This window comes from Gymnogyps californianus, chromosome 21, assembly GCF_018139145.2.
Source record: "Gymnogyps californianus isolate 813 chromosome 21, ASM1813914v2, whole genome shotgun sequence".
Classification (NCBI taxonomy): domain Eukaryota; kingdom Metazoa; phylum Chordata; class Aves; order Accipitriformes; family Cathartidae; genus Gymnogyps; species Gymnogyps californianus.
In genome coordinates, this window is record NC_059491.1 from 5,115,812 (window position 1) to 5,131,099 (window position 15,288).

General features: G+C 38.5%; 1 protein-coding gene across 3 annotated transcripts in view; it reads right to left on the reverse strand.

Moving 5' to 3' along the window:
- Window positions 1–2,023: 2,023 nt before the first annotated feature.
- Window positions 2,024–15,288, reverse strand: part of CLSTN1 (calsyntenin 1) — a 41,044-nt gene continuing 27,779 nt past the window's right edge. For 2 of the 3 annotated variants that reach the window (XM_050909384.1, XM_050909383.1), the window contains 9 exons: window positions 15,030–15,192; window positions 10,877–11,034; window positions 10,029–10,177; window positions 9,285–9,511; window positions 8,684–8,854; window positions 7,936–8,081; window positions 6,244–6,379; window positions 5,343–5,527; window positions 2,024–4,652 (listed from right to left, as the gene is read on the reverse strand). In XM_050909384.1, coding sequence (XP_050765341.1) covers window positions 4,458–4,652; window positions 5,343–5,527; window positions 6,244–6,379; window positions 7,936–8,081; window positions 8,684–8,854; window positions 9,285–9,511; window positions 10,029–10,177; window positions 10,877–11,034; window positions 15,030–15,192 — 1,530 coding nt within the window. In that variant the 3' untranslated portion in view covers window positions 2,024–4,457. Of the gene's footprint in view, window positions 4,653–5,342; window positions 5,528–6,243; window positions 6,380–7,935; window positions 8,082–8,683; window positions 8,855–9,284; window positions 9,512–10,028; window positions 10,178–10,876; window positions 11,035–12,803; window positions 12,855–15,029; window positions 15,193–15,288 lie in introns of all 3 variants that reach the window. The other variant, XM_050909382.1, reaches the window with a different exon arrangement.

A 15,288-nucleotide genomic window follows, 5' to 3' on the forward strand; every position in this document is an offset into this window, starting at 1 on the left:
CATCAGACATTTTTTTTTTTTTTTTTAGCTGTTTTCAGTATTATAAGGATAATTTTCCTTTCCTGTGCCAGATTATTACATAGCCTCAAGCTTCACAGGCTAGGCGGGTGCTGGGTGTCACAATTTAAATTAGGAGTAGGAAGATGCTTGTATCTCTTACATCCAATTAAAAAAAATCCAGTACCATAAGGACTTGGACAAATGCAAAAGTTTCCACGGGGTAGCAGATGACCATGTGTCAGCTGCTCTACCACAACTGACAGCGAGTCTGTGCTGTCACAGCAAGATGCTGCTGCCCACCATCTGATGACTGTGTTGCTTACCTTATTTTTTTCCCCCAGAAAACCAGGTCACATGACGCTACTTCCCCGTTAATATGCAGGACTAATGCACACAATGAATGTCCGGTAAGCACCTTGTTTGTGCATCAAACCGTTGTGTCGCCTCCCCTCTAGGATGATGCTTGTACAAGGTTCCACCATTGTCCTCTTAACAATTTGATGCCATCTTTTGTAATTCTTTGAGGTTTTTTTAAGAGCGAGAGTTGTGGAAACCAAGCATTCTGCACCCAAGCTTAATGGAATATTTAGAAAATTTGCCACAATCATGGAATAAAGTAAGGTTGGCAAGGATCCTGCTGAAATACTAAATAGGAAATGCAAAAAGGAAAACAGAAGCCCAACACTCAAGCTCTAACAGTTGGTTTGATATTAGAAGAAAATACTGCAGGATTTGGAGCTCTTTGCACGCTAATCAGACAGCGAGAGAACAGTACTGCACCCATGGTCCCATTTATGACCTCTTTGTGTTCCCTCCCTTGGGGTGGTACACCCAGACTCTGTTTGCTTGCAGAGTTCCCTGTGGCCACAGAACTTTGCTCCATTTTAGAAAACAGATAAATATTGCTATTTCCTTCCTTATTAAACTAATTTACAGAGCAAAAAGTATGCAAAAATATCAGGCCAGATGCAAGCTGAGATGCACTGAAACCACAACAACCTAATCAGCGGTTTGTACATTCTTGTGGAAGGGAAGAAACGTACTACGCTTCTGTAAATGTAAAAGCAATTCTCTCCCATTGCCACAAACTGGTAATCCAGGCTCCTGCCTGTCGTACTGCAGCAAGGCAGTCTCACCTAGTAGTCTCCTTAGTCACTCTTAGGTACCTGGTTCATACCTTCAGCCGTGCTTTTGGTAGTGTTCCCAGAAAACTCAGGCCCTAATATAGTTTTACAGAAGTACAAAGCAGCAGTGGCTCACGTCATCTGTCCTTCTATTTTAGAAGTGCAATAAAACAAAGTTGTATCAGTGTAAACTGCGAGAACTGAGCAATTCCAAAGGTGTTTCTCAATCCAGCACAGTCTTACAGAGAGGTTACTTAGCCTAGAAAATGGACTTACCTACAAGAAGTAAAAATATCAGTGAGTCATCAAGTGGTCCTTCTTCCTTGTACACCACTGGAATAGCATCTTGAATGAACGCTGATGGCTGTATTGGGTCAGCAAAGAGCCTTTGACTCCAAATTTGCAAAGCAGCAGCTCACCTGATAAGTTTTCAGCAAGTTGAATTGTACTGAAGATTGAAACTTAAATCACTTTCGAAAATATTACGTTTCACTATAAGTAGCTTCTGGTTTTATAAATATGCTCAGTGATACCCCTTTCTACTTCTATTTATTTAGAAATGTTTCTGTCATTATTTTTTTAACTCTGTACAAAATGATTGTGCTTATTCTGTTGCCTTTGAAAAAAAGAAGTATTTTTTTAAGCCAAACCATGGTTCTGTAAGAGAATGTTTACATGTTTAACTTTTCAGTTGCTTTAGATACGTTTTGTAAGTCAAAAAATAAAAAAAAGACTGATAAATTGTACGCACATGCTGCTGAAGTCTTTCTATGCTTGAGACATCAATGAAAACAACAAAACTGCTGCTGCCACCAGCAGAGGCAAATTAACACACAGTTAATATAACTTGATTCAACTTTGTTCCATTCAGTAAGAAATAAATGCAAACAACCTTTAGAACCAGAAATTTATTGTAGCTTATAGACTTTCCAAACTGACCTGTTACCAATATACACTTCTGAAAAGTTATACCCACAGTGGCTACAAACTGCATCAGGACATTTACAGCCTTTCAGTATTACCATTAAGTCATGATCAGTTTTGGTCTAAAATACAGCAGCTACAGCAACAGTATATGGAAGGATAAAAGTCTTCTACACATTAACACAGGACAACTGTCAGACATAAGTTAAAAGTTTCCCAGTTTACTTAAAACTAGCAGTTCTATTACCACGTTAAGTAGTCAAAACCATTTCCCCATTTTAGAAATCTAAAATTTTACATAAAAAAAACAACCCCAAAAAACGGTAAGCTAGTTGTGTGGGTTCTCTTCCCTGCTTCCAGGTCCATCTACTATTGTAAAAGGCACTCCGCAGTCAAGCGTTACCCCAGATAAAACCCACCGTTAGGTCCCATTACACACAGCACTAGGTGAGAATAGGTCTGCTCTGAAAATGAAAACTCTAGAAACATTTGGATCAATTCTTATTTTTTATCTCTGTGAATTCTGACCCTTTGTGCCCCACCCTTTGGCTCGCTTGTTGCTCCTCTAGCACGCTTACCCAGTGCAACATTTCCCTGCTGTGTCCTGTCGGCCACCGACTAGCCTGCCAGGAGCTGTGTGGTCTGTGCACCTAGAACAGAGGCAGACTACATACAAGATCAACAACTGGAACTTTGCTTACCGTGCCGAGGAGTGAATGGAGTCCTAGTCTCCTGTTACAAGCAAAACAAGTTACTCTTTTTTAATCCACCTCCAAATGTAAAAAATCAAGTCAGCAGATATTTATTATTCAAAGCCCTGCCTAAGACTAAATAAAGTTAAATAAACAAGACCTGCCTTCTTACAAAAAAACCTACCGCTCTCCACCATGGGGTCATAACTTACTTTTCGTACCTTTCAGCTATTTCTTTAGAAAAGTCCTTTGCAATTCCAAGTTAGAACTTTGAGCAGAAACAGCCAAAATCATCTAGACTTGGAATAATATTAACATGATTCCCAAGGTTTTCTGGTTGGATAATTTATGCTATAGTTTTTCACCAGCAGGAAAACACAATTACTAAGTGTAAACAATGGCTTAATACACCAACAGTCCCAGTTACTGTACAAGGGGCTACAGGGAATGAGCAGGAGTGTGTTTAATAGAAATGATATCAGCTATGCCCCGAGCCCTCCCACTACCAAATCAGCAAAACTGAACAGCCAAAAAAACCCAAAATACCTATCTATGTAGACCGGCAGCCAAGGTGCACAGGTACACAGGTCTCGCGCTTTCCAGCTTCAGTTACCAATGTAACGATCAATCAACTAAATGAATAATCCACCCTGTCAGCAGTATCAACAGACCGTCATTGTACTACAGGCAGCCTCACGGTAATTAACAGGAGCTGTGGCAACACACCACAGCAACAGCACACTAATTTGCCCACCATCCAAGTAGTGTTTTTTCCCAATAACTTAAAAGCTCTTATGCCAAGACTTAGTTGGAGAAGAAAAAGAAGAAAAAGAAAAAACAAACGACTGTATTGCACAGGGCAGCTGAACCTCTGCAGAAGTTCCTAAAGCCTTTACAATTTCTCACAAGCTTGTCCGTTCCCTCTGCAAAAATAAAGGAGATTACAGAAAAGGAACAAAAAATTAAAGAAAAACCAGAGCGGGGCATGAGCGAACATGGCAGTCAAGGCCAATGACACTGTATTACTGAAACATCTACACTAGATAACTGTGCCCGTGCTCCTGCTGCAGTAGTATGAGACTTGTAATATTTCATGCTGCATGATTTTTTTTACTTTAGCATGTCTTAAACCCCAATCCCTGTTTTCACTACCACAAATGACATAATTACATAATTCCAATATATTTACAAAATATTAAAAAGTCTGTTAATCTTCTACATATTAACCTCATTCTGCCACTTTACACATGCACTAAGTTGGGGGAAAAATTAAATCAACAGGCTGAAATGAGCAGCTTTACCCTTTGTCAACAAGCAAACTTTGCATCTTTTAGGAAAAGGAACAAAGCCAAGTTTGTTTCACTGAGCAAAAAAAGACAGTTCAGAAATTCATGTGCAATGGCTACAGATCTGTAGAGTCACTTAGCTGAGATGACATGAAGAAAAAAGTGCAAGGTGGTTCCTCACAGAGCGTAAAATAAATCCAGTCACTGAGGCATGGCTGAAGGAAGAGAGGTGCTAACTACAATTCTAGAAACAGCATCAGGAACTAGCTGACATAACACAAACACTGGGATGTGTGTGGGTTGAATCTACTGGCCAGAATGATTTTTTTTTTGTTTTTTTTTTTAAACACCATGGATCCTTGGTAACAATGGAGTGTATTACAGTGGAGTCTTCTAGAGCAGAAACATAAAGACAAAGGGAACAGCTAGAATCAATAACTGAGGGTAGAGTCATCCCATTCCAGCTGTTGCTGTCTATTCACATTCTGTTGGTCCTCCTCCTGCTCTCCCTCTTCCTCCTCACTGCTTTCAGACTCTGCACTAGTGATGTCATCTTCTTCTCCATCTTCACTTTCTTCTTCCTCTTCCTCCTCTTCCTCTTCACTGCTGTGTTGATCCTCATAAGTCTGTTAAGACAGAAATTAGCTGTTGATATCATACTGGCCAAAATTCTTTTTATTCTTTTGAATTCAGGCACAAGGCACTATCTGAAGAAAGAGCTCTTACAGATTCCTTACTGTTTCTAGAAGTTTAGCAGTAATTAGGCAACCAGAAAAGAAAAAGGGAGTAGCGCTCTTTAAAACAGCTTTGTAACATTGCTATTAAACCTGTCACTCTAAACAAATTAATTCTGAGGTGTGATCCAGTGCTTCAGATTCTACTGGCACAGGATCTTTCAGTAGGGTCACACAAAGAGCATTAAGGTTGCACATCTTTCTGGTTCCTGACTTTCTAAAAATTCAGATGTCAACCACAGGAGAAGGAAACATCATAAACACAGGTGTTTCAACAATAAATTCTTGCAACTTTGGAAAAAAGCGGACCATGGTTAAGGTAGCATGCAGCATGATTAACGCTACTGTTGGACACTGACCTGTAACATCCAGTTATGTATCATGAAGCTATAACCCACATAAGATCCCAAACATAACTGCTCTTGGCGTTTGTCACTGGCACATTCATTAAAAATTCACAGTTAAAGTCTCTACTCTGTGTTCAGTGGTTGGTTTTGCTCTACTGCTCTGTCCCTGTACAATCATACCCATGACAGCTGGAAAAGGGCCTATTTTTGTTAAGTGCTGAGACACCAGCTTTACCTCCATGGGGTTCACAGTGATGGTCAAAGCAGAGTCATCCCAGTCCATCTCATTTTCTTTTCCCGTGTCCTGGTCACGCATTGTTCTCTGATGTGCAGCTCTGATTCGGAACACTCCCAGAATAATCATGAAAACCAGGAAACTGACACAAACCACAATCACAACAGTGGCTGTACTCGGAACAACTGCAACAAGAAAATAAAAGGAGTTTCTTAGATGATACTGATAAGTAACTCTTACACGATGTTAATAACTAGTCCTCTGTTCCCATCACCTGCAAGAGGGAAATGGCATTATACAAATATTACATGTAGCTACACAGAGGCAGTTTGTCTAAGCCTTAAAAAGTCAGTTGGAGAGTAAGAACTAAAACTTAGTTCCTTAAGTATAATTACATCAATCTGAAGGACTGACAACACATGGAAAGCAGATTCCACCACACACAGAGACTCCTCTCTAAAATGCCTATTTTTCTTCCTCTCACATCCTACACCAATGCCAAATTAACATAATTAAAACAGAAAGGACAGAATCCACAACTCATCAAGGGAACAACGCTGCAGTTCTTTCCTCATGCCATTCAGAAGAAATACTGTCGCAGTTCCTCACAGTCCTTTATTTAGGTCTTACAGTCCCCTCCAGACTAGTACACCTCCCATTTTGCAATGTACACACACTAACAGAAAGCTCTCCTGCTGGCAGGAAAAGATATTTCCTAGCTCTCTAGTAATCTTCTACTCCCTGCTTGGGCAACAGCAGAACAGGATCGAGTAGCTGCTTAGATTATTAGTCCAACACAGTGGTTTAAACTGTGGGGAAAAAGCTCTCTGCAGCAAGAAGCCTCTGTGACATTTTAACACCAGGAAAAAACAGCTGAACTTCAGTGACTGAGAATTCTTACCTGAAAATGGATGAGGGTTAGCTAAGTTGTGACCAGAGAGATCAACAAATGTATGATGCACTGGATGAACAAACTGTGGTTGTGCAGCTATGTGATTAGCATGTTCAACTGGGTTAGCTGTGTGGATAACATTCACCTAGGAACAAAAAGAAAATGTTAAACTCCAGAAATGCAACAGTTTACTTCTGAAGATATAGAAAGAAACAAAAAGAAAAAATAAAATTTAAGATAGATTTTTTTTTTTTTTTTTTAAATTTATTTCCCAGGGCAGGCATCCAATTCTCCTTCAACACAGCAATGGCTTGTCTCAGGGGACAATCATCCCAATCAGTAGCTCCTCATATGTTACAATTTCTTGTCACAAAACCCTTCAGTTTCACAGCTCTCCAATCTGTTTTAGTTAGTCTGGCAAGTTTGTGTACGGACACCAGTATTTCAGAATAAAACAGATAAAGCCAGATTATCATCAAATTTGGTAGCCAGCCATTTTAATCCTGAAATAACAGTATATACAAAGATATATAACACATTAATTACATTTTCTTCATTCCTATCTTTTCTTATTCTGCTGTATATCTTCAGCTAACAGCAAAGAAAATAAAAAAATCTGTATTACAGTCAAAGGGTTAAGAAAAAAACTATTCTTTAGAGTTTAACCCACACTTAGCATAGCTGGCTTTTACATACAACTGCAAGCTCATCATTTGCACAGCATATTTCATGTTTCCTTGCCAAACAAGCAGAGCTAAATATACCCGTCCTGTGGTGGAACACTGTGATAGAGGGTACCTGACCAGCTGCACAACAGGAAGAGCACACATTTACTACAGAACAAGAAAGGCATTTGCAGTTCAACAGTTTGGTAAGATCCCAACTCAAACTCACAGAATTTCCTCAGGAAACAAAACCACATTACTTAATACAAAAATTTCTGTTCTGCAACACAGGACGCTCCCCAGCCCACCATAACCACCCAACTAGCGGTAAATACAATTAACTTTACTGTCATCCCTTTGGTCAGCTTTAAAATGTAGAAATTCAAGCTCATAGCTGAAAGATGCAGAGATACGTGACAGTTTCTCTCACTATAAATAACTTCACATTCCAGCACCTGAAATTTTAGTGCCCTTTATGCTATCTTCTGCTGTACTTCCATATATTTGATATAAGCATACTAAGTAATAATTAACATGTATGCTGCTGCTGAGGAAATGCAATTTTAGCCTGTCTGTGCTTTTACATAAGCCCTTAGTATCAGCGATTTAAGCATCACACAAGCAAAACAGTCAAGGGCCCAGCAAGTTCATGTGTGGAATCCTAGAAGTTATACATGAGTGCCACTCAAGTCTCTGGTAGCACTACTCTTCCTCTATTAGTTTTTTTCTAAATTAATACACTGTCTTTCCAATTCAACCTTTTCACCTTCACACTTCCATTAGCCACACTATTTCTTCTACAACACAACAGTTTCACCTCTGCTTAGGCAGCCTTATTTAAAGCTGAAATGTAGGATTAAGAACACATTTATATATAAAATACAGCCTGAAATGCACACTTTTACTAATATTTATTTACAGGACAAAAATCTAAATCAATAATTGATCAATTATCTATCAGTTGAGGCAACAACTTCCATCCTCCTAGCCATCCATGCTCTAAAACTTCTCAGAGTGATCAGATTAGCTTACATACCTCCACTTTAAACTCATTGCTGACATAGCGTCCATTAAGCTCAGAACAGACTAATTTGAACTTTCTGTCAAAGAGAGAAACAGTGTGCCAGTTTCTGTAGCGTATCAAATGCAAAACTTCTTCATAACTAGCCATAGTATCAACCCCTGTGGAGAGAAATAAACAAGTAAAACTATTACTTTGCAAAAGACTAGTACAACATCATATACTTGACAAGTATTACTCCCTTTCCTCAAGTAAGTTTTCTTGGCTGACAGATTTTCAGTTAGTAGGAAAAAGGTAACACCATAGACACACACATGTGACTCCACTGAAATTCCGTGGATTCATTTTGTGATAAAATCCTAGACCTAGTTAGTCTTTAAAGGGATTTTGGGAGCCTTTCTTTCAAATACATTAACGTACTCTGAATATAAAATAGAACAGAATGATGCATGCTCCTAGGCACTGGATTATCTGTGCAAGGAACAAGCCTTTTCTGGGGCAAAGTGTACGTCATTTCCACAGGCCAGAGGTAACCTGCAATCTGGGACATGAGAGAATAACAGAAAGGAGGTTCTAGAATGACGTATTTTCTAGAATCACAGCTTTCCACAAAATAGTTGTAACACCTCTGAGCTTGAAATTCTAGTCAAAAACTAAGTTTTTGGAGCAAGGTCTCTCTAGCAACCATCTCTCTAGCACACTGTTCCCATTATCACTGTCTTCAGACTCTTCCTACAAAAAGACCAGAAGTAGTAACCCCTACCTGTGATTATCATGCCCAGGTTGGAACTACTCATCTCAATGCCTTTCTGCTGTAATCGTGTCATGTCAATCTCCAGGCTTTCTTGTTCCTGATTTAGTTCCTCTCCTAGCACTGTCACCTCACACGTATCCAGGTTATGCATGATCTCTTCAGATACCAAAGACTCTTGTACTAAAAAGCAGAGAAAAAGCCAAAGAGGTAAGCAGAAACAAAGGCAAAGTAGACAAGAGCCCAGGAGCTATAAAATCTCACATGTGAACTCAACTCTTCTTCCAGAACAAATATTAAGATCTGGGCCTGAAGTAAAGAGACCAAGTATTAATGAAATAATGATTAAAACAAACCAAACCAAAACAAAAAAACAAACAAGGGATACTCATATGAAGATAATGGCCCGGGCTTACTACCATTTCCAGGTAAATTTTTGTTAGCCCCGAGCAGAGTATCTACACCTTCTCACAAGAGATATACACCTTCTTTTCCCCTACTAGATTCTGTATTAAAAGAGAAATCCACACCTCTTTGCAAGAGGAAGATCCTCGAACACGATCACTGAATGAGGTGAGGGTAGGCAACAGTCCGAAGCAGAAAAGGATGTTACCTGTAGGATCTTCATCTCCATCTCCCTCGGGCTCCACCTCCCGTGTAATGGTGCTTATTATGCGAAGCTCAGGAAAGAGGGACACACCCTCAGAACTCTCAAACTCTGAAGCAGAGCGGGCAAAATGGTTGATGCCACTAAGGCTGATTTTCGGTTCCTCTGGTTGCAAGACCATTACATATCCCTCCACAGAAGGAATGGAGACACAGGCCTCTTCATTGAAACATCTGTGAGATACAGAAGCAGTTTTGCCCAGTGAAGGAGGCTATTTGAGAGGAAGGCACAATTATGCAGAGTAATTGCTTTATAAATTTTTAAAAAGCTCTGTCTCAGACCCAAGAGTCTTAGATAAATTCATCAACTGCGTTGGAAAGTAAGAATTCCCCACCAAGGGAGCAATCTTACAGTTAATTTTTACTTACAGTTAACATTTGGCCCCGTTTTCTATGCTATGACTAACAGCCCCAGATAACACCTTTAATGAAGGCTGTGATACTGGAGACATACTCACAGCATACCCTTCACAGCATACCCTTGCAGTAAGTTCCTCCTCATCTTACACACTCCTTACTACATTCTCAGGAAGAAAACAGAGTGCTGGTATAGAAAACATTTGCCGTATTCAAATGTGTGATGGTTACATACAGCAAGACTCCCTTGTTTATCACAACTGAGACATATGAACATCGTGCCAGGCTTCAGTATCACTGTACAGTGATGCATTATTTCAGCACTAGGACATACTTGACAACACTGGTGATTTTAAGCCTCCGAATCCCAGGTGTTGGGAACTGGCGGGAATTCAGATAGGAAATGTGTTGCATGGCCTTATCAAATCTGTCAATATCATCCCCTTCTAGGGTCAGTGTTGACTGACTTGGGTTCATGTGGATCTGAAAGAACAGAAAAAAAAAGTAAGAGAATATCCAAACAGTAACATGATCTGTAATTAAAACTGGAAGTTCAGCACTGCTGAGCCTGGTAAATGCTAGGATAATTACATCTGTATTCAAAGCAATAAGGCCATTATTTACTGGCCTTGTAGTACACAGTCTAACTTCCCTATTCACTTCCTTATTCCAGTGGAATATATTTAGTGTTTCGTTCTTTAAGAAAAAATCGAGGCACTTATCATAGTTCTGATGTGAAGATTCTAGTAATATGGAAGAGACTCAGCTAATATAAAGGAGAAATTTAGCTCTATTCACACAACCTTGCTACTAAAAAAAGGCATGCAAGTTAGTCTCATTCTACTAAGCTGCTTGTTAAGAATCTCTATCTTTTATTAGACAACCTGGTAAAACAGGTTGTTAAAACAACCAACTGGTTTTAGCTGGTAAAACAGAGAGGCTTACAAATATAGAATTTCTCTTCAAGACTTAAAGGGAACACAGTAACTTTCATTCTTAGACACCACTAAGACCATGTCTATACAAGAAAGATTTCCTAGTTTTCATGTAATTTTAATGCAAAGTGTCACAATAGATTAGCTTGTTTTATATGGGACACCCCTACTAACTCTGCCAGCAAAACTTGTAACTATTATCAGCAAAGCGATATACATGCTCCCCTTTATTCATATGCAACTTTACCTTCACGCCTTTGCCAACACCATCAGCCATTTGCAAATCCAGTCCCTCTTTGCAAGTATATAGGCAATCTATCACTTTCTTGTTTTCCAGTTTACCAGAACGAATCATCAAACCTGCCAGATTGCCTCGGAAAAACTGAGCCATGTGGAGTTCACCACCTTCATAAAGGGAGGAAGGAAAAAATCTTCATATGTTTTGATTCTTTGCACTTTTTTTTTTCTTTTGTAAAACAACAAATATGCCTTCTGGTACCACACAGTATTATATACATGCGGGTTAGTTGTTATCCATTCTGGGTGTTAACCTTGTGATTACGTTCAAGCATAAGAATTAAACAGTTCACCATGCATATGACCTTCAAAACAGGTGTGGCCATCTTGAACTGTGAAACTAAGGCTAATATTTCCGTCACAAACATTTCAAAAGAAATCGCCCATACAGCGAGGTGGTGTTCTTCAGAAATGAAAGACAGAACCAATGAGATGAACTATGAAACCTGAATCTTCATGTTGAGATAACACCTCTCATTAGTCGATTCTCTACAAAATGGGCAATGCCCATCAGGGTAGAAGATGACAGCATCCTTCCTCTAGATGTTAGTTATCTACATCTAAACCGATCATTATAGGCTCTCTTTACACTCAAAGGATAGAAAGAAACTTCACAAAGCGATTGAGCTCATTCTGAAAAAGGTGTCTAAGAGTCAGCTGCTCCCCTCTAAAGGTGCTGCCTTCTTTGTATGGACTCAAGCGAGCAGTTTAAACTCGGGTAATTCTTTTTTAGATATCTGAGTTAAGTCCGATGAATTGCAACCCAATAAGCCCCTTATTGCTTAGATTTTTTGAAGATGACATCACGATGATCACCTAGTCCATCTTGCTAAATAATGGGGGCCACAGAACACCACCTGGAAATTTGTATTTCAAGGTTATCACTTACTAAGCTACCAGATTTTTAGAAAGATGTCTAAGCTTGTTTTAAAGATTCTAAGTGATAAAAGATCCCTGGCATAACTCAATAAAATTTTCAGTAGTGAATTGTCCTGTTACGAATTACATAATTTCCAGTTTAGATTTGTACAGCTCCAGCTTCTAGCCCCTGGACTCTGCTACCTCCTTGCCAAATTAAAATGTGATGCACAGCTAGAAACCTCTTGTCAATTATATCTAGACCATTCCAGGAATTCTTAAACTTTACAGAAAGAGTACATATCTTGAATACACTTTTAGAAATATACACTAATTTTAAGTGTCTCAACTCAAGACACAAAATCCACCGAACTATCACTAAAAATTTCTTAGAAAATAAAACCCTGTAGCCAACCTGAAATATCTGGTAGCCAAAGCTTTTATGCCCATTTACAGTAATTAGAACTTTATAATTTCTGATCCAGTGAGTATCCACTGTAAATTACATGTCTGTCTGAGTTACATACAAGCAACCTGATCTAAATATGAAATGGGTCTTGCTTTGAGTGGGGAGCAGAGCTACCTGACTTCCAGAGGTCCTTCCCAACCTACTGAATAATTCTATGATACACACACCCCTACATACATATATAGAGATATATTTATATAGGATGAGGTGCATTTATGTTTTAACAAAACTGGATGAAAGAAATTATAGTTGATATTTTACATCAGCAACTTATTTTACACCACTTCACTGCAATCACAAGGGTTGCAGATTTGTACATGGATGTGCATTTGGGTGCAACCAAAAAAACCCACCAAAAACGAAAAAGAAAGCAAAAAAATCAGCTGATGAAGCTCTGGAAATAGAAGCACAATGAAGAAACAAGCCTAGGAGAGGATTATGTGAAGGTCAATGGCCCGAATGCAATGCCTGCATTTCATGCTGTGCGCGAGATGAAGCAATGTCTTGGCTTAAAAATGAAATAAAACAGTAGGGAAAAAACTCCAGCAACCTGCAGAGGTCTCAGGCACAGTTTCATTGTCATTTTCATTTCCTGTATATTCTGTAGAAAAGCAAGACAAAGAATAGGACAATAGGGAAAGCACCAAGTAGTTACAATTTGGCAAACTCTCTTATCACAGAAAATACACAGCAGCACTTTCCCCCAAAAGTCTGCTCATACTCGACCCAGCTTCTCAAGGATTATGAGTTCTTTGAAACACTAATAGCTGCAATGCAGGGAAGAAGCATTACTATTTTGTTACAAGAACAGAACATTCATGACAAGACAGCCTGAAGAGCTCCATACATAAGCTGCAGCAAAACCAGTCACGCTGGAGAACACTTCAACCACAGATACCCAGTCTCACACAAACCACTATTAGTAAATGAGATACAGGTCTATCAACTGGCTCAATTTATTTTCTCCTCTCCCAGCTACGAAAGGGGAAATTAAGGTGACATCCAGCCTATACCAGCAAATCACCAAAAGGTATTAAATGCTGATCAAAAGGAGCCATTACCACACAGATTTTTTATTATAATAATAGTATCATATGTATTAAGAAGTCAATTTATGAGATAGAAGCATCCAGGGGGCGGGGGGGAAGCACCAAAAATGAAAACCAGCTTTTAATCTTTTAAAAGAAATATTAAAAGAACTTTTTCAAAAGCATAAAATCTCTCTCTCCTTAGAGGTGAGCTGTATATACAACTGGGAGCAGCCTGATTTATTTTAAAATCTTGGTAAGACAAAGAGGATGGCCTTAAGCAGTAACTTCACTCCTTCAGCATACATTTTTCCCCTGTGTTGTAATCCCCTAAAAATCAGGCTTTTGGTGGAATTTTTAAAAGGTAACGCCTCAAGTTCTTGTATTCCAGGCTTTTAAAGCTCTTACTTCAGTCTGCTCTCATTAAAAAGAAAATTCACATCAGAAGAAATTAAAGAATCATATAATGGTGCCAATACGAAAGCACAGGAGTTTTTAAACTAAACGCATATGCTTTTGTTAGGATGCAGAACATATATGGAAGCCATCATACAATCCATACACTTAGCTGGAACAGAGTTGCCAAGCTCCAGTTTCTTGAAAACCAGCCACTATAGCTTCCCTTTGAGCTAGAAGAGATAGTTGCAAAGTCACAAACAGAATGAGATGAATTATGGAGAAAATAATTAATTGACTCAAAGGAAGGGACAACAGAATGAATTTAGCACTGAAATAACATTAATAATGAAAGACAGTGAACTTGTCACAAAATAGTAAATTTGATGGAGAGGCTATTTTGATAATTTAACCTTCATTCACACTTAAAAGCCTTAAAACTCAAAGAGAAAAGAGACATAAGACTTAATTTGATTAACATGTCTCAAAGCTTTCCACTTGTTCATTCACAAGCTACTTCTATGCATTATTGCAAACTGCAACTACAGTCTGTTTTCTGAACTACAATAAAACATGAATGATTTAACACTGTTTTATCTCTGACCAAAAAGATCAGCTTTATACCAGCTAGGGTGTAATTTAATCAGCAAGCAAACATTTCAGTTCAGGACTGTGAAGCAAGAACTCTGTTAGAAAGATCTCTGGTAATCAGCCTCCACGTTCAGATGCATTCTTCTCTGTTTTCTCAAGCTTTGAAGAGTAGGTTTCAAAAGTATTAAAGCACACGAATCAGCATTTTACAGCTTGCAGAATATTGTGTTTTAAGCCATAGTCTGCATACAATACAGCAGATGCTTTCTATGTTTATTTTTATAAGCACAAATGGTAAAATATCCAAGAGACAGCATCACTGTGTTGCTTAGCTGAACTGTCTGCTGGTCATGCTTCTATTTATGAGAACACTTTTTCTACAATATGCTTTTCAACCTACTTGAAATTAAGTGTTCTGCTTAGTAATCTGAAGTATACGATGTCATCTTACAACTGTTATTAAAAATAAGCTATCTATATTCCCATGGTTACCACAAAAATCACTTTGATGGAATGCTGCTTGGTGAGTAGCTTCCTATTTCATATGCACCTGTGGCCAATGAGCAAAAAAACACTCATGGAAAAAATGACTAAAAGAGGAAATCTGTGATACTAGCTAGGAGCAAAAATAATCTGCAAAAGACAAAACAAGTTATCTTTCATGCACTAAAAAGATCTGCTATGTACTTCTAAGCTAACCACAAAGATTTCATTTTAAAAAAAAAAGTTAATTAAAAGTATTAACAATTGTAAACAGTTACCTTGCCAACATGCTCCAACTACTAGCTGCGTTTCTATCTTTGAAGGATGAAGTGGGTAATCTTCAGTCACTGGGAAAGGATCATATGAAACACCGTCTACATAAAGAGTTACCGCAGGAAATTCAACACTGAGGACATAATGATGCCACTCTTTGTCACACACCTGAGTAAAGAAAGTTTTAAAAATTCTACTTTAATTTTTTTTTATTACAGTTGAATAACTGATCTGATGCACATTTTGCATATACATACAAGCAGA